General features: G+C 50.3%; 1 protein-coding gene across 5 annotated transcripts in view; it reads left to right on the top strand.

Annotated features, from left to right (window-relative positions):
* The window catches only part of MDGA1 (MAM domain containing glycosylphosphatidylinositol anchor 1), a 196,767-nt gene extending 178,894 nt beyond the window's left edge, over positions 1-17,873 (top strand). For 4 of the 5 annotated variants that reach the window (XM_074949101.1, XM_074949102.1, XM_074949099.1 and 1 more), the window contains 3 exons: positions 8,409-8,539; positions 10,146-10,254; positions 12,284-17,873. In XM_074949101.1, the coding sequence (XP_074805202.1) occupies positions 8,409-8,539; positions 10,146-10,254; positions 12,284-12,375 (332 nt within the window). In that variant the 3' untranslated portion in view covers positions 12,376-17,873. The remainder of the gene's footprint in view (positions 1-8,408; positions 8,540-10,145; positions 10,255-12,283) is intronic. The other variant, XM_074949100.1, reaches the window with a different exon arrangement.
* Positions 17,874-18,225: the final 352 nt, after the last annotated feature.

The following is an 18,225-nucleotide window of genomic DNA, read 5'->3' as shown; positions in this document are numbered from 1 at the left end:
CCTGTGAATCTTCTAAGGTGCCCTACAGAAATTCCTGCAGAGTCCACTGGGACTGGGCATACTCCCTATCTGTGTGGGGATCTAGCACATGGTGCTGGCAGCCAGCCCCACTCCCCCAGGATTCATTATATGTGCCCTGCAAAGGGCGTTTTGAAATTATTTCTCTTCCTCCCTTCCTTCGCCATGGTGCTGCAGTTGAGAACAAGCCTGGTGCTGATCGCTTTCCATTATTGCTCATATAAATGAGCCAGAGGATATCCCATGTTTGTTCTCAGGATTATGAAGAGTAATAGAGTCCTTTTGAGGGCTGCAGCTCGCTCCTGGGATTGACCCTGCACTGAGCTTCGGGCTTGTGCTTGATGATCAGCTGCATTACAGATAAACCTAGTGGAGGGTTGGGGGAAGCCATTGCAGGCACTAGAGGCAGGGGGGTGGGTTTTCTTTGGTGTGGGTTGGGATGTGTGGCCCTTTTGAAAGGAGGTGTGTCAGGAACTGGCATCAGGGTCTGCATGCAGGCATGCTGTCTGTCCTTTTTGATGGTAAAAATCCAATTTCTCTCTTCTGTACCATGATCAATCTTCCCATGACAGTCTGCACCTCCGGGTGTATATTTTATTTCACTATGGGTCCACGCCAGGGCTTTTTTCTTAAAAAAATGTTTTTTTGGATGAATTTGATCCATCTGCCTAATTTGTCTGTCACTGCGCTATCTAGGCACCCAATACAGTAATTAAGAAAAGTAGCTCCCGTTGTGTGGGGAGGGGCCATTTTCTCTGCCCCCTACTCCCCTCCCCTTCCCCCCATAGGTTGTATGGCTGTGGGTTAGACTGGAGAAAGATCACAAGGAGCAGGAACAGTCATACTTGCTTTGTGTAGCCTGCTTTGGAGCGGGATGGGGGTATGGAAAGATTGCTCTGTGATGTGAGGGCCTCATCCTGCTGGAGGAGCTTTGCCATAGACTTCAATAGGAGCCGTGTCAAGCCCTAAACCCAGTGACGCCCTTTCCTCCTAATCTCTAGAGTTGGAGTTCCAGTCTAGGGCTTTCTGCTCAAATACCAGCCTGGCCTCTTTCAGAATCAATGTTCCTCTAGATTGTTGATCAGGGATGCTGAAGGAGGGCGGTCCCTGAAGTAGCTGGGCCTTAGCCTCATCAGAGCTCTGGGAGTGACAACTAGACCCTTGAAACTGACTTGGGCTGAAGACGAGCAAGACTAAAAGGCTATTTACTGTAGTATATGGACAATAGTTCCTTATAATGGAAATGCCGTCCCTTCCCTGACTATGGCATTTCTAAAAGGATAATAGATATCATGGATGGGGCTCTTGGTAGATAGGTGCTATACAATATCATATGTCCAATGTATAGCGGAAAGCCATGTTTCAGGAACAGGTCTATTAGCAATATCCAAAATACCATGGTAGGGTGATTGAGAGCCCTGCTGAGTAGGGATGCTGTCTCCCAGTACGCTCAGTACTAAAAGAACAGCAGCACTGCAATTGGGACCCAGTCCTGAGCCTGCCGTCAGCTGATTGGAAGTATCTAGGGGGAGCTGGTGTGAAGTGGGGTCCATGAGGGAATGACAACTCTGGCCAGAGGCACAATCTGCCTGTGTCAGCACATTGGCAGCACAGAGCAGCCCACAGAGAAGGTACGGGGAGGCTCAGCTCTTCATGACATTGAGAGTGACCTGAGGGCCCTGAGCTTCAATTCCTTATCTCAGGGGAAGGAAGCACCTCCAACTCATCAGGGATAGAGGCTAGTCCTATTGAGAGAGGTAGAGAGCAGGTATGGTCTCCAATGACGCCAGCTGAGATACAGAGCTGTAATCGAGGCTCTCCCAACCCTTCCTCGGGCTGCCTGGGGGAATGCAGGTGTTTGAAGACTCATTCAGTTCAAGTTGCTCTTTATTTTCCACATTGCTGGGCTGTAAATAATCAAGTGTCCAGCTGAGAAAGTGGCTGGCTCTGTCCTCCTCTCTTGCCTTCCTTGTCCCTGTCAGGGAGGGGAGCTCCAGAAGAGACTGACAGATTCATAAGCCCAAACGACTGTTCTGAGGGCATCCAAGGATGGGCCCAAGCTGGTGACAGGAAATGGGAATCTGCTATCAAGACAGATTTAGTTCCCACTACACCTAGCTCTGTTTGAGCTTTGTAAATGAGCCTTGGGTCTGGTGTGAGTGATCCAACAGACAGGACTAGGGCTCGAGAGAGCTTGGATGGAATCCCATGTATTAAAATAGGAGTGAAATGAAGCATTGAGCAAGCAGGATTGGGAGGCTGTTGAGAGCCTGTAATTGTGTTTATTACACATATGTTGCTATACAAAGCATCATTAGAGACAATGGAAGAGTAAATACCTCTTATCATGGCACAGAGACAAATTACATTCCTATAAATTACAGCTCAGTGCAGCTTGATAGTATTTCTCTCCCTCCATCACCAATATGATCGTTTTCCCCACTCTGTGTCTCACCTCTGAGTGGTAACTTTCCGCCACAGCACCATAATGAGAACGCAAGCCTGCCGCTGATTGCTTTTCATTATCATTCATTTAAATGAGAAAGAGAAAGGCCTGTGTTTGTTCCCGGGATTATGAACAGTAATAGGTTCCTTTTGAGGGCTTTAGCTCGCTCCAGGGATTTGCCTGCTCTGAGCTTTGGGCTTGCTTTATGATCAGCTGTGTTAAAATAAACAACAGTGCCAGGGATGCACTCAGAGGCCTGGTTACAGGAGGAAGGGCTTCGTCTCTCTGGGCTGGGTCAAGGTCTGTGGCCCTTGTGTGAGGCTTACAGTTGGCTCTACCCTGTACATCTACTGTATGGTAGCTCACTCTGTTATTTACATCTCTGTTTCTCTAACATAGAATCCAACCCCCTTTTGAATTTCTGGGATTTGAATCCCCAGACTTGATTGGTTTGACGTTGGACCCAAGTCTAATTTCTGGCTGCAGCCGAAATCGCCTATGAACAGCTGATCTCATGAGATTTCCACCTTTTGGGGCTGGAATATTACAGGGACATCTGTTCTGAGTTTCAGCACCATTGAATCTGAAACTGTACCCACACCTACAGCTAATCTGGGTCTGCTCTGTGATCCCAAACACCACCTGGCTTCACACTCCACTCCATCAAGCTAGAGGGATACAGTATTATGCATACTACTCTGTGGGTCTCCCTCCACTCGCCGTGCCCTCCTCCTTTTCCTAGCTAGACCTCATCTCTCAGTTACTTTGCTTCCTTCCAACCATACTTTTTAGATCATTTATCCCTTTGGTTAGTATGTTAGTCTCGCCGTACAGCTCTGTGTTGCCTAAAACTGCTGTGGAAAATGCCACACTGCTGCTTAAGCTGCCATTTTTCCAAGGGGTTGAGCCTGTCCTCAGGTACTGTGCCCACCCCCATTCCCTGGCTCATTGGCCCACCCGTGCCAGCTGTTCCTAACTTTTGTCGCGGTTCCGACAGAGTGAAGTTTCTATCCCATGGCAACTGAAATAAGACCTTTTCATCCTGCAAGCAGGTAACATTTAGCAGCATCCCCTTGGGTTACTGTATCTGCCATCCCAGCTGGTGCTCTTTTGTGTACACGCCACTCTTCTGAAATGCCAGCTCTGGGCTAAAAGGAGCCAGCAGAAGGCACAGCTTACTCACACAGTAATTGATTCCTCCTCATTTATTACAGGTCTTTATTTTCCCCTCTGATTAGAAAAGATGAAATAATACAGATAACAAATAAAATACCAAGATCGCCCCATTGGAGGGAGATACCAATGAGACTGGCAGTGCCCAGGGATTTCCTCTGTATCTCTCTGTCACTATGGGCTCCGACCTGCTGCGACGTTCTAGCAACAGACACCTGGCCTCCCCTTATCTGTGTATCGCTAGCAGGTGTTTTGAGGAAAGGTCAAACAGATGGGGAGGAGGTGGAGGAATGAAAAGAGGCAACAAAACTACCAGTAAGAATGTGGATTTCTAAATGAGAAACTACATCACGGTAAAATAAAACGAGGTTGGTGGCTAGATTGCAAGTACAGATGGTCGGGAATTTTTTTGGCAAAACGTTTTTTGCTGAAAAATGCTGATTCGGCAAGACCAACACACTTTGTGAACCGGGATCAGAGACCGCGAAGCACTCGACTCAACACGGTTTTGGTAACAAAAATAAGTTTGAGCTTGTTGAACCAGAAGGTTTGGGGGTTTTGAGTTTGAAACAACTTTTTGTTTGGAAATATTAGTAAATCTACACTTTTAAAAAAAAAAAAAGGAAAAATGTCAAAATCGAAACATCCTTTCAAAATTATCGAAACGTTTCGATTGACCCGAATCGATTTTTTTTTTTCAGATTTTCTGTTTGTGAAAATTTTCAAGATTTCAACTTTGCATCCCAATTTGAGATGGGAAAATTTCAAAAATTCTCATAGGCTAGGAAAAATGTTTCCTGTCCTGCCCTAACTGCAGGCAGCCATCCTGCACTGGCCCCCAGGGAATGAACAGAACAGGCCTTGCCCATCTCTGGTGCCTGTGAGCTGAGGACTGGAGGCATCTCCCAGTTAGATTTTTCTCCTACGTGGAGCCATTGGAAAGTCAGTATAATTACTACTCTCCCACTCACTGGCATCTTCCACCCAAGGATCACAAAGCATTTGCAAAGTATTAATTAATCCTCATAATTCTGCTCTGTGAAGTGAGTTAATATCATTATCCCCATTTCACAGATGGGGAAAACTAAAGCACAGAGCAAGAGGGAGTAACTTGCTCAAGAGCTCACAGCAAGTCATAGAGGGATAGAGCTGGGAATGGAACCCAGGAGTCCTGATTCCCTGTCCTGTGCTATAACCACCAGAGTATCCTTCCTTATCCCAGGAACTGTACAGTGTCTGCTACTGAGGAATGCCCACCTGGAGCTGTTAGGCAGCCTTTATAAACAACTGGTTGGACATGCAGCCTCTGTTCTAGGAGAAGAACATTTGGTCCCCTTACAAGCGTAAGGTGTTTGGCTTGACCTGAACCCATCTGAAGTATTTATCAGGGGGTTGAAAATTATGCAGGGAGTAAGGAGGATTAGAAGGGATGAGAGAAGTGTCCTGTTACACAGAGGTGCCTAGTCACCAGAGCTGCACGTGGTCACTGGTCAGGACTTTGTGGATTTCAGCTGGGTCGTGCTCGCAGAGTTTGTTTTCAGAGAAATATCCTGGAAAGCATGAGGCCGTGCGCCATGGGCTCCACTGATCACATCCAGCACTCTGGGCAGGATCAGCGTGGCTCACGACACAGGGCCCTCTCCTGGTGCCTTCCTCACCCCCATACACACAAAGGCTTCTGCTAGGCAGAAGGTTGTTGGCAGTGGGCCGCATATGTTCACAGCCCATCTGCTGGGGTGGCATGGAGCAGACCTGCCTTTGCTGATCTTCAGGCTGGCTGGGATTTACCTTCTCAGCCTGTTGTTCCATCTCTTCAAGTAAGCTGGGGTCTGGTCTGGGAAGAAAGAACCTTCAGTCCCCCACAATCCCAGCAGAGGGCGTCTGTGTGTGTCATGCCGCCCCGGCTGCCCCATCAGAAGACGAGGGGTGGGGTGGAGCAGGAGGCACCACTGTCATCTCAGTGGAGCTCCACCACTTGTCTTCCCAGCTAAGTATTCCCAGCTGTTACACTAGAATGGAAGCTGTACTGCTTTTTATAGCCCAGGACCAACAATACCAGATAGTCCTATCTGGAGGCCAGAGCCAAGGGTTTGTTGCCAAGAGGAGGTACTCCCGTCACGAGGCATTTAAGATAGGCTGGACCTGGAGAGCATTCTAGGAAACAAACCAGCACTGATTGAGCGAAGAAATGGACTCGAAGGCCTCATAAATCTTCCAAATCTTTCATTTCTATGACTCTGAGCCAGATCAAGAACTGGCATAAGTAGCTGCAACCCTGTTGATTTCAAAGGGCTTGCACTCTTTTTGCCATGTCTGAACGTGGCCCTATGAATCCATCAGAGTAGCGAGCAGAAGGCCATAGTCACCGAGACCGGCGAGGGGAATGTCTTTCCAGGCATGCTCAGGGAGGCAGCGTGGGTTAGTAATTAGAGCACAGGGCTGGGAGTCAGCAGACCTTGGTTCTCTTCGCAGCTCTAACACTGATTTATAATGTAATCTTGGGCAAGTGACTTAGCTTTTCTGTGACTCAGTTTCCTCCTCTGTAGACTAGGGCTAGTGATACTGACCCATCTCACAGGGGAGTTGTGAGGCTTCACAGATGTTTGTAAAATGTTCCGAGATCATCATCTGGGAAGTGCATATTAATTATTATTATTTTATTTATTTATTTTATTAGTATTATTTTTATTACTGGAGATCTTTGTTGGGCAAAAGGTAATAGCCTTGCTCCTTTTCCCTTGTTACTGCAGAGCAGAGGCTTGGAGTTGACAGTCAGGAGTGTGCTCAGGATTGGTTTGGGCCTCGACCAGGAGTTCACAGTCAGTGCTTAGTTGGCACCAATTCACATTCCAGTGCTCCTTTTAGTCCCTTTCCATTTTGCCTTCTCTTTTTTCCTAGGGCACCAAAATCCATTTACTGAACAATTTGTCCCACCGGTGGCTGTTCAGCCAGGCTCTTGCATGGCAGATCCTAGCGTCAGTCACTGAATGAGGTTAGAATAGAGGGTGGCTGTTTTTAATCCTGCCTCGCTGGCAGCTTCATGCTAATTCTTTTCTCTCTCTGCACCTCTCACCTTCCCAGCTCTAGTGGCTGTAATTAGCTGCGCTCAACATAACCCCATAGATCAATGTCAATGAGACTATTTAGTTCCTGCTTGGACCATCAATTCACCCTACATCCTCAATGAGATTCAGGCTTCATTCTTCTTCAATCAGACATTCCTTCACTGGGAGTTTCTGAGGCCAGTGGGCAGGGAGGACATAAGGACACCTGTGGCTCAAAGCTGTCTTTTGCTAGAGACACCCACAGTGACTTTCCTCATTCCAGTTTCTGTGTTTCCACGGAGGAGAGCTTCCCAAGCTTCAGTCTTCCCAAGGTCACGCAATGCCAGCTGACCTCTCCAGAGAGCGATGTGCTGGGTCACATGTCACCTCGGCTCTGGTGTCAATCCAAGTGCAAAATGGGCGCCTCCAGGGAAAGAATCTGCTCTTACCATTCGAAGGATTTTTTTTTCCCCTCACTTGTTCAAATTTCCTCCTAGGAATTAGAGATGGAATGTTTAGATCAGCTGATCCATCCTGCCTCCTCACCAGTCCTGGCTTAAACCCAAGGTGATGTTTGAATAACACCAGACATGGGGGTTTCCTTTCCTTCTCTTTGGAGACTGTTCCACAGTCTTGTGTCTCACCATGTTGGGAACTTTTTCTTGATGTTCAGCTTGTTATAATCCCATAACTCCTACTACCAGTCCCTCGAACCTCCCTGACCAATCCCTCTTCCCCATTCATGCTGACACTCTTTGGCCATTTCTAGGCAATCTCTCTCCCTTCCCCCTTACTGTATGTCTACACTGCACCTGGGAACTAGCCTCCCAGCCTAAGTAGACAGATTTGCACTATTTTGCTAAAAAAAGCAACATTGTAGTTGCGGCTGAGTCTCCCAGGCCCACCCAACCTCTGGGTCTGAGCTCAGGTGGGTAGCTCACATCTTTGCTGGATCTGCAACATATATGCTGCTATTTTTAGCGCACTAGCTCAAGCTAAGCTAGTGCATGTCTGTCTACCTGGGCTGGGAGGCTTGCTCCCGGCTGCAGTGCCGCTGTGCCTGTAGTGATGTGTTAGCCAAGTTACAGATATTTCATGCTTTTAACCTTTCCTTGTGAGTCAGCCACTCCAAGTCTAAACGTTTCATCATCTTTATTACACATCCCTGAACATCCTCCAACTTGATAGCTTTCTGACAGTGCAGCACCCTGATGGGGTCCTTCCACAACCAGAGAGAGAGAGCGAGACATCAGCTGCTATGTGCCAGCCTACCTCTGAGACTTGGCTGCCACGAATGAAATGCTCCTACGTGCAGTGTGACCAGAGCTGTATGGAAGGGGGCTGCTCCCTCCCTGCCCTGTGCCTGATGCCTCTGAGAGTGAAGTACCCGGGTCAGAACACAGCAGCCCAGCCCTTCAGGAGCAGCAGTGGCTTCAGCCCAGCCCTTCAGTGCAGGGGGCTGGAGATGCCACGATTCTATTCAAGTCCTACAGACCTCCCCAGTTCCCATCCCCTTCTGTCCTCTTGCTCTAGGAGCATAGTCCTGCCCTGGATGGTCTCTGTGGCCCAGATCTTCAAAGGTATAGGCAACTGACCCTTGTTGAAATCATTGGGCAGCTCTGTTGGGCCACTGACAAAGGGTCCTTAATGTCAGCAGGACTCTCTGGGACACTTGCAAGCTGATGGAGCCTGACCCAGGCCTCCAGTGTCCAGTTTCTTTCTTGCAGGCTCCTTGAATCTTCTGGTTCGTTTGCGGAACAAACGGGCCATTGACACCCAAGTCTGGTCGCTCAGCGGGAACAGAGGAAATGAGTGGCAACAAGCACACGTCCCCATCAACCCCCCAGGACCCTTTCAGGTAAGCAGGCACTAGAGATGCCCCCCCTTCCCCCCATCTCGGGTGCATGGTATGTCCAGGAAGAGCCATTACCTGAACAGCCCTAACAGGGAACGGACTCAGGGTATGTAAGGTACAGGGGAGGGCACAGAGCAGTTCCCCACTCCCAGGGTTGTGGGGAGGGAGTGTATTAAAAGTCACAACCAGTTTCAGGGAGGGAAGAGAATGGAGTTTCATGCCTCTGCAAACCTCTTGCCCAATTCCATCATGCACAAGCACAGATTTGTTACTATCAATCTGTGGTTGAACACTGGCCTGGGAACTGGTCTGATACTGCTGGGTTGCTTGTGAGTGCCAGATCTGTGCGCACTGGGCTGTTACTGTAGCACTTGTGAGCTTGTTGTTGGGGATGGGGTTGTGAGCTCTGGAGCCACGCACACTGCTTTGTTGTTGTAGGGTTGCTTGTGAGCACTGGGCTTGGCACTGTTTTGGGGCTTGAGTGCAGGGGCATGCACCCATTAGTTGTTGTAGGGTGCTTAATGCAATGCCCTGCATGCTGGGTTGGTGTTGTAGGGTTACTTGTGAGTGCTGAGTCTGTGTGCATTGATTTGTTGTATAGTCAGGAAGGGCCTATACTTTGGGGTGCTATAAAATCACAAAGAAGAATGTAGTTACTCATGAGAGTAACTACGTGAGTCTGCGTGCAGCTCTGTGCTGAGGGGCGAGCAGGGCATGTGTGCTCTCTCCAGGGTAGCTGGGCAGGGATTATAGTGGCCGTGCAGGACTAGTGCGGGTGGGGGCAGAAGAGGAGACGAGCCCGAAGCTGGGTTTTACCCCTCTGCACAGTGAGTGAGAGCTGGCACCAATTGTGTCCTCCCTGCCGCCAGCAGGTAGTGATTGAGTCTCTGCCCCTGGGCTGCCGGCAGAGTTTGGTAACCATGGGAACAGAAGAGGGAGCTCAGGCTGATGAATGACAGGCTCTGAGAAGGAAGGAGCCAGTCTCTCCAGGATTCCTGACCAGGGTGGGCGGCATAGGGAGGGGAGCCCTACAGCCCCCAAATGGAGATGCCCCAAAGGTGGAGTGGGAATCGCTGTCTGCTATCTGTGGGGAGCAGGGGCTGCCCCAGTTCAACTTACTCCCACCCCAGGGCTTTGGTGACACTAGGTCCCGCACTGGCCTGCCCAGGGGCACTTAGGAGAGGGACCCTCTGCGCAGTGCAGGCGTGTCAGGTGATGAGCACAAGGAACCCCACGCGGATGCAGCCGGGGGGCGGGGGCTTGGAGAGGGAGAGGGCCCCATGGGGAACAGCCAAGGGCCTGTGGGGGAGTGACCAGAAGGCTGGGAGAGCAACAAATCCCGCTCAGGGGGCTCAGCCAGGGGGGCAGCCTTGTTGCTGTAGGGAACAGAGACTGTTCAGGGGGGTGACCAGTGGGCTACAGGAGCCTGGGACCCTGGGCTGGCGGTGGGACCCCCTCACAGTCATGGCACCTCTGCTGGGCAGTTGGTGTCTGTGGACGTGGCACCCTGTGTCCTACCTGTTCTGTATGCATGGGCCTGGCCCGTCAGTGAGGCCATTCCCCTGTCTCGGGGCAGCCCCCCTCACTGCTCGTTGTCTCCGTCTGGCAGATCATCTTTGAAGGCGTGCGCGGCACAAGCTACGAGGGGGATATTGCCATTGATGATGTCACTCTGAAAACGGGAGACTGCCCAAGGAAGCCGATTGGCCCAAATAAAGGTAAGTATGTGACCAGGCTTGAGTATGCATGTGAGTGGGCACCTGGGGGGCTGCTAGAGGAAGAAAGGGCATGGGGGGGGATCTGATGCGTTGATATGAGCATGTATCAGTGAACAGAGAGGGAGCATGTGTAAGTATAAGTACACAGTGTGTGTCGCTCAGTGAGTGTTAGTGGGATGTTTGTGGCTGTGGTGTTTTTATGTCAGTGTTGCTTGGCATGGGTGGGTTGGTGTGTGTGCTGGGGAGGTAGGTGGTGTGTTGGGTAGGTGTTGGTTGTCAATGGGGTCTGTGTGGGTGTTCGAGTTGAGGGGATGTTGGTTGGTTTTTGTAGGGTGGGTGTTGGATGTTAAGTGGGTCTGAGTGGATGCTAGTGCAATGGGAGGTATGTAGAATTGGGTGTCTGGTATGTTGGGGGGTGTTGGATATCAACTAGATCTGTATGGGTTTTGGGAGGGGTGTTAGATGTCAGTTGGATCTGTGTGGGTGTTTGTGTTGGGTGGACAGTGTGTAAGGTAGGTGTTGGTTGGGTGTCAGAAAGGTTGTGTTGGATGGGTGGCATGTAGGGTGACTGGATGTTGGTTGGGTGTGGGGGAGGTTGCTTTGGGTGGGTGGTGTGTAGGGTGGCTGTTGGGTGTTGGTTGGATCTGTGGGGGATTGTGTTGGGTGGGTGGTGTGTAGGGTGGGTGTTGGATGTCTGTTGGGTCTGTGGGGGAGGGTTGAGTTGGAGGGTGTGGAGGGTTTTATGGGGAAGTATTTGGTTTACTGCTCAGTGTATGATGACACATTATTAAAGCAAAGCCTTCCAACAGGAAAGGGGAGGAGGGTTTAGCTGCCTGATAGGGTAGGACAGAGATCTCTCATGGTCAACTTGACATTGCTGTTGGGTTGCTCCAGAACCTCTAAACCCTGAACTGGCAAGTAACAGCCCAGGGTCAACGTGACCTTAAAGAATGATGCAGAATCCATATGGATGGTGTTGCTGGACCTGCTAGCTGGTCAGAAGCCTGCAACCGGGCACTGAACTCTGTATTAATATGCCACGGTCTTGGCCAGGGTTTTGGGCAGTTTCTGGAGAGGCTTATGAAGTATCACAGATCCTGTACCAGTGGAGCGGGTTAACACTAGTTATTTGAGCAGCCTTGGAGAGGGGGTAGATCTTCTTTGAGCCTTTAAGGCTCAAGTCCTGCAATGAGGGACAGACTGCACCAGAACAGAGGGTACCAGCTAACCCGAGAATCCTAGAATTTTGAGATTGGACAGAAGTAGCTGTATTGGGGCCTATTTAGTCCACCTCTGAGGCCCAGGCAGGACTGTTCCCTAGAGTATATGCCAGGGTTGCTTGTTCAGTCTCATTCTAAATGTCCTTAGCAATGTGCCTTTTCCCCGAGGAGACAGTTTCCCAGCCTAATGAATCTTACGGTCAGGAAATATATTCTGATATTCAGCCAATGTTTTACTTGGCTTTATTTCACCATACAGCCCATCCCACTCTGAACAATCTCTCTTGTTACTTACAAAATGCACCTTTCACATACAAGTAGGTGGATCTCACATCGCCCTCAGTCATTGTTTTGGCAAGAAAGATTTAGTCTTTCATCTTCACTCAGAAATAAACCCCTCTAGCCCCATGATCATTTGTGGTCCTCTTCTCTAAGCCTCTCCAGTTTGCCAATATCTTCCTGACATGAGAGGTGTCTAAAGAGGGATCCTTCCCTCCTGGCTGTAGGATGTGCAGCCATGGCTGTACTATACTAGCCAGTTTGATGCCACGTTGCACTGGGAAAGAGGGACGTTGGTTTTGCCTTGACTTCGGTCCCTGAGCACGAATGCTGGTGTCCTATGAGCTTAGTCCCAGCTACGGTCTCAACTGGATCCCCAAGAAGAGAAGAATGAGGGTAGGATGGCAGGTACCCAGTGTATGCTGAGCTTGCAGTTTCCTGTGGGGCCAGCTGGCACTGACATTGGTTGACTTGCTCTACAGGGTATGTCTCATTTCCATAACCAATCTCTCTCTCTCTCTGGCCTGCAGCAGTCGCCCTTCCAGGGAACGGCGTTCCAACCCTGCACAGGTCTTCTCTCGGTGGGCCACTGACTTTTTTCCTTTATGTGCTGCTCAGATGATGGCAAGCAAGTGCTCCGGTCTTCTGGCCAAGACATTCCTGCTCCTTTCCTACTCAGCCACCTCTGCTCCTCTTCCTCCCCCTCCTCACTGGCACACCAAAGTGTCCATACGTTACCAAAGACTGACAAGCATGACCACGCAAAGGGATCTGCTCAGGACCTGGTGGATTCCTCGAGAAAGTCATAATGTCTAAAAATAAATAAATAAATAAAAACAGAAAATACGAGAGAGAGAGAGGAAGGAAGGAAGGAAGAAAAAAAACAATCACACAAGAAGGAATGAAGAAAAATGGGAATGACAAAAATGTAAAGAACGAATGAAGGAGGAAACTCCCCCTCCCCGTGTTTCCTTGGGAACATCGGACAGGACTTCCTCAGGGAAGTGGGAACTTTGTTTTAAACAAAATATATATATATATATATATATTAAAGCACAAATTTCTACCAGAACTGTTACCTTCTTTACTGCAGAGCCCACAGCTTAGGAGACGGTGTACCGCAGCGCTCCCCTTTTGGCTCTCCGTGTTCCACCTTTATCCTTCTGGCTCTGGCTACCGTGTACCAGCTGCAGTGCGCCTACGGTAACATCCCACCTGCCTCCATTTGGGGCAGCTCACCTCCCGAGTGCTGGTTGGCCATAGCCTCTCGCTCCATGCTGCATGTGCTTCAGTGTCTCCATCTGCATCTTCCAGACTTCCATGTATTCAACTGTCTATGTGTGATTTGCTTTAATCCACACCGCACTCCTTCCCCCACTCTCTGTGTCCTCCCGCCCCGACTCCAACCCAAAGAAGACAACAGCGGAGTGGACCCATCATCTGGATTGTAATGAGTGGTGGAAAAACCCTGGGTCGATCCAATTGCAGCACCAACCACCGAACGCTCCCAGGTGCTTCTCTCTCTGCATCTCTCACTTCCCACCGCTGGGTGCGCAAACTCTGATGATGGAGCCGAGGCTGCAAACAAAAGCTGCAGCTGGCAGGGTGGTGACGTGCGGACAGCACTTGTCAGTCAGTGGACATTGGAGTGGGAGCTGCAGCAGCCTTGGGGCCAGGATCTCCTCTCAGCTTTTTTTGGTTAACTAACTTATTTCTTTCTTCATTCCATTGTTAGCCTTCCCTGCCCCCAAGCTCCTATTTCCTTTCAGACTGTGGGGAGAGGCATGGATTTGCACCCTTTACATCCCCCCACCCCAAACCACAGGCCTCTCCTAGTCTCCAACCCTTGTGCCCGCTGAATGGATCTGAAATTGCAGCTGCTGCCTCAAGCTCCCAGGACTTGTGGTTCCCCAGATGTGCAGGGGGGCAGCTGTGTTCCCTTCGCCGGAGTAACAGAGGAGCCAGGGGATGGAATGGGCACTAAAGCTCCTGGGTAACTGGGCAGAGCAGGTGGCTGGATCCCAAAGCGGGGATCGTTCTGGTTTTCACTTCTGTTGGCTGCTGGGAAGAGGGTGCAGGTAGGGAGAAAGTTGGGATTTCTTCGTCATGGAGTTCATGCTGCCACCATGAAGGAATAAAGCCAATGTCTCAGGAGAGTTGCCTCTTGGCTCTGACCCTGTTCCAGCCAGATCCATTCTGCTCCCTACAGCAGCCATGGCTTAGCCTGGGGATGACGTGGTGGGTAGGCATCTGCTGTACCATGTGAACCCAGGAGCAAGGTCTCCCATAGGCTAGCCAAGTAGGAGCCATGCTGACCTTGTTGTGGCTGGAAACAGCTCTGGGCCTATCTTGGTCTCACCCCTCCCTCTGAAGAATAACGTTAGCTGTACCTGTGTGGATGGCTCTCAGGGGGAGTGCATCAGTGCATGCTGGGGAGATTCAGCGAGGTGACATGCTTTCCTCTGAGGCACACCCAGTCTGCATGTTACTCCCAGGGCACAGCAGAGGTACACTGACCTGTCTCAGGTGTAGAGTCAACAGCACACATGTCCCCATCCCACCCTCTCTGATGACTTTATCATAAATTTAGGCTTCTCTGGACAATAGCGTGTCACTAAATCAACTCAAAGTATCACCTGCCCAAAGCCTTCTGCAGTACTTGGCTTCCCAAAATGTCTGAGGCTTGGCTTCCCCCTCACACCCAGTGGGGAGGCCTGTGTTCAGTGCACTACCTTACTGTCCAAGAGACCCATCCTCCAGTACTGGATCCAACTGCTCACTCCCCAGGCCTCTAGGAGATGACATCTTGAGTCATTCTGCAGTGACCCTTGTGGCCAGCGTAGGAGGTGTGCTGATGGGCTCCAAAGGGAGTCCCATCCAGTCATCCTCAGCCAAAAAAAAGGGTGTTGGGTTGAGGAGATCCTTCACAGAGGACTTCCCAAAAGATATCAAAGGGTCCAGCCACGGGGTTCCAAAACTCCATTCCCTCTATGGCTAACTGATGGTTTTCCTGCTCTCCAGGACTGAGGACTCTGCTCTTTTCATCTGCTTAGTCCCTCCATCTCCTGAGCCAAGATCTTCATCGCAGTGAACATTTAGCAAGGGAACATCGTACCATTGGCCAGGTATTGCAGTGGGGCCCTTGCAGAGTAACCTCTCCCCACTGCCAGCAGACACCAGGGAATGCAACCAACCCGCCCCCAGCTTTTTAGAAAGTCTCCTTCAATTCTATGCCCTGGAATGTGGTCTCTCCAGGAAGCAGCTTTCTTTCCTCCTTGTATGCTTTCCAGGGGGTCTGATCTTAATCCTTGGAGGAGAGCTGGTGCTCTCCCCAGGCAGTGCAGGGGCCTAGTGCTGTCTAATGATTTGGGTCAGCTGCAAAAGTTCCCTCTCATGTTGCAGCAGGCCTTGGAGTGGGGTGGAGTATGTTCCCTTCCAAAAGAGCTAGCCATGAGAGCCCATATTTCTTTCTAGATGTGGGGGTGGGGAGGAGGCAGGTCATGAATTTGCACCTTTTGACATTTTCGGGGGATGTGGGGTGAGCTCTTGTGATTACGTTCCCCTGAAGAGGAACAGCGGGAGGCATCCTGCAGAGCTGGCAGGGGAGGTGGAGGAGAGGGATCAAGGTCTTGAGCAAGAACTATCCCTAAGCAGACATAGGTGAGAATGGACTGATTCTAAAAAGGGAAACCTGTGACCTCTACGTCCCTGCTCTGCTGCAGCATCTGGCCCATTCACCACACACACAGGAATGTGCCAGAGCCACTGAGCTGACCCACCACACTCAAGGTCACCGTCCAGTCCGTGGTATTGGAGCAGCGTAGATTTTCCTTTAGACAGCAATTGCCTTCTCCAGCCATTGGGCTCAAATGATCACTGCTTTTTGGCCAATTTGCCCTTGTATAAATCTCAGGGAGCCCCTGTTCATCCCTCCCTTCCTAGATTCCTTTCCCCTTTATGTGTGGCTTGAAAGCAGCTGGTGTTGTGTTTACTAGAGATTCATTAACCCAAGTGCCTCAGCTTGTCAGATGTATTAAGGATGAAAGGAAGGAATTCATTGCACTGTCAGCAGTGGTGAGTGTGCGGAGCAGAGGAAGGAGCCAGTTCAGCAGCAAGGCTGCCTAAATTCAGGGGGATGGAGGCTGCACATGAGAATGGGAACATGCTGTTATTCCTTAGAGGCCTGGCCACCTTGGCCTGGGACCTCACAAGCTAAGCTGGGTTGTGTTAAATAGATGGGAGACTCCGTGGAACCTCCAGGTCCTGCAGGAAATAGTATTTTTGGTTAGGGGTCAGTACTAACCCCAGCCTCTGCACTGTGCTTTCGGAAGAGGTCTAAAACTATATTCTGTATCCCATGTCATTAAAGATCGCCTGGCACTTTACACTGGTGTTAAACCCAGTGTCCTGGGCAAATTATAATCCTTACATTTCATTAGTGTACTTCCTTCAGTTTCTGATGCAGTTTCAATTAGATACATTATCCTTCACTTTCTGACCTTCACTGTTGTTGTGTGACTCTTAAGTTCCACTCCAGAGGTGGCTGCATTTCAGATTATTACTCGCTATAGTTGGGAAACCCCTGCAGGAGAAAAGGTGCTTATATCTATGTTCGTGACTGTGTTTATTTACAGGGCAATCTTTGGTAGGTAGGTGTAGAGATGAAGTAGGGCAATTGCTATGTGGGTGTAATCCAATATATACTCAGCCCTTTTTTTTTCAGTACATGAAACAAAATGTGCATGCACAGGCATAGATTGCAGGTATCAGATGTCGTGAGTGATATTGTATAGTTAGGCTTGCAAGGGAAGTTTTATTTGAAACCTCTCTGCAGCTGCTCATTGCATTCTGAAAAAATTTCGTTTTTATTGTAATTTCCCACATTTGAGTAACAGCCCCAGTCACAGATCACCAACCTAGGATTTTCAGCTCTGCAAGCGTGCGCTATCACCCCTGGCCGTACAGGTGCAACTTCTTTTGCTGGTGCAGGTGAAACTTCTTTTGCTGGTGCAGTAGTAGACTTTTATCCTTTTATATAGCTCAGCCACTAGAAGGCAACACAACTGGCATGTTACATTTGATCTCAGGTCATGAGCAAGTACATTGGAAAGTCTGAGGGAAAATCTTTCCAGCCACTTTGGAATGAAAGCGAGCAGGAAAAGAAATACGTCTTTTTTTGCATTATTTAAAAAATTATTCAAACTTTTTTTTAACTCACAACAAGTTCAAAAACAACTGAAGTTTAAAACATTACATTTGACACGTGTGCAAATCTAACTCTATCTTCTCTCAGCGCACAAGCTAAGTATCAGTCTTGAAAAAATGTTACCCTTGGGGAAGCAGTTTTATCGGGGTGGGGGAAGTGTTGGGGAAGCAGTACAATACAAATGTTTGTTCACAGGTTTAGCCTGGTACATTTCATGACAGTTTTGCAAGGCTGATTGATGGTGTGTATATGTATTAATAATCCATGCTACAAATGGCATTTTGTTCCCAGCTGCTATTCAAGGCCACTGAAATTTTAACTTCTTAGTATACTAGGCCCTTTGGGCCCCAGCCCACTCAGAAACACTGCAAAGAGTCTTCAGTATCTGTGAGAGAGCAGGCACTCTAGTTCACCTCCTAGCCTGGTCTGTTCCTAGTCCCTGCAAGCCAGCAGCACCAGGAAAGCTGCTATATCTCTGGACTGGTGTTTTGTGCTTCTCAGCCAGCAGCCAGTACCGGGTTTACAATGGTGCCAGTGGTGCCATGGAGCTGGGCCCATGCTCAGAAGGAGCCCCGGCCTGCTCTGCTTGCACTGTGCCCCAAGACCCTGCCAGCCCGTTGTTCCCCCCACACTCTATCACTTGATCCTCTTGGCCTGCCCGCCACGGACTCCTCTCTGCCCCCTGGCCGGACTCCAGCGCACCTCCGGCTCCGGGCAGTCTCTCCTTCCCACCGCCTGTGGGACCCCACCTGTCTCCTCGGAGCTGAGCCTCCTGGGACTGGTACAGAAGCCTGGCCAGTCTCGGGCAGTCGGAGGGGAAAGGAGGGGACAGTGTGGGGGGCTGGCTGGGCCCCTCCAGGCAAGTGGGTCCTGAGGGAGCCCTGGCCCGGGGCAGTCCCTGGCCTGGATGATCACGCCACTCCTGAGGGGCCAGAGCGATTCCCTGCCCCGGGACCAGCCCTGGCTGCGCTGCTGGCTCAGCCCAGCAGACACAGTCGCCTCCCAGCAGGGCTGGTGAATGTGACCAGGGGGTGGGGGAGTGGGTCTCGGGGGGCTCTCAGGGGAGGGTGCTGGGAAGATGTGTGTGTTGGGGTGCTGGGCAGTTGTGGTGGGGCTGTGGGCAGGGGGGCGCTGGGCAGGAGTGGTGTTGTGCAGGGCACTGTGCATTTGTGGGAGGGCCCAGGAGGGGAGCTAGACATAGCGAGTCTGGGCGGGATCTGGTCATCGGGAGCGGGTGGGGGGGCTGCGTGGCATGGCATGGGCCCG

This window comes from Natator depressus, chromosome 3 (assembly GCF_965152275.1).
Source record: "Natator depressus isolate rNatDep1 chromosome 3, rNatDep2.hap1, whole genome shotgun sequence".
Classification (NCBI taxonomy): Eukaryota; Metazoa; Chordata; order Testudines; family Cheloniidae; genus Natator; species Natator depressus.
Note: the sequence above shows the minus strand (reverse complement) of the source record. Positions and strands in the feature narration are given on the sequence as shown.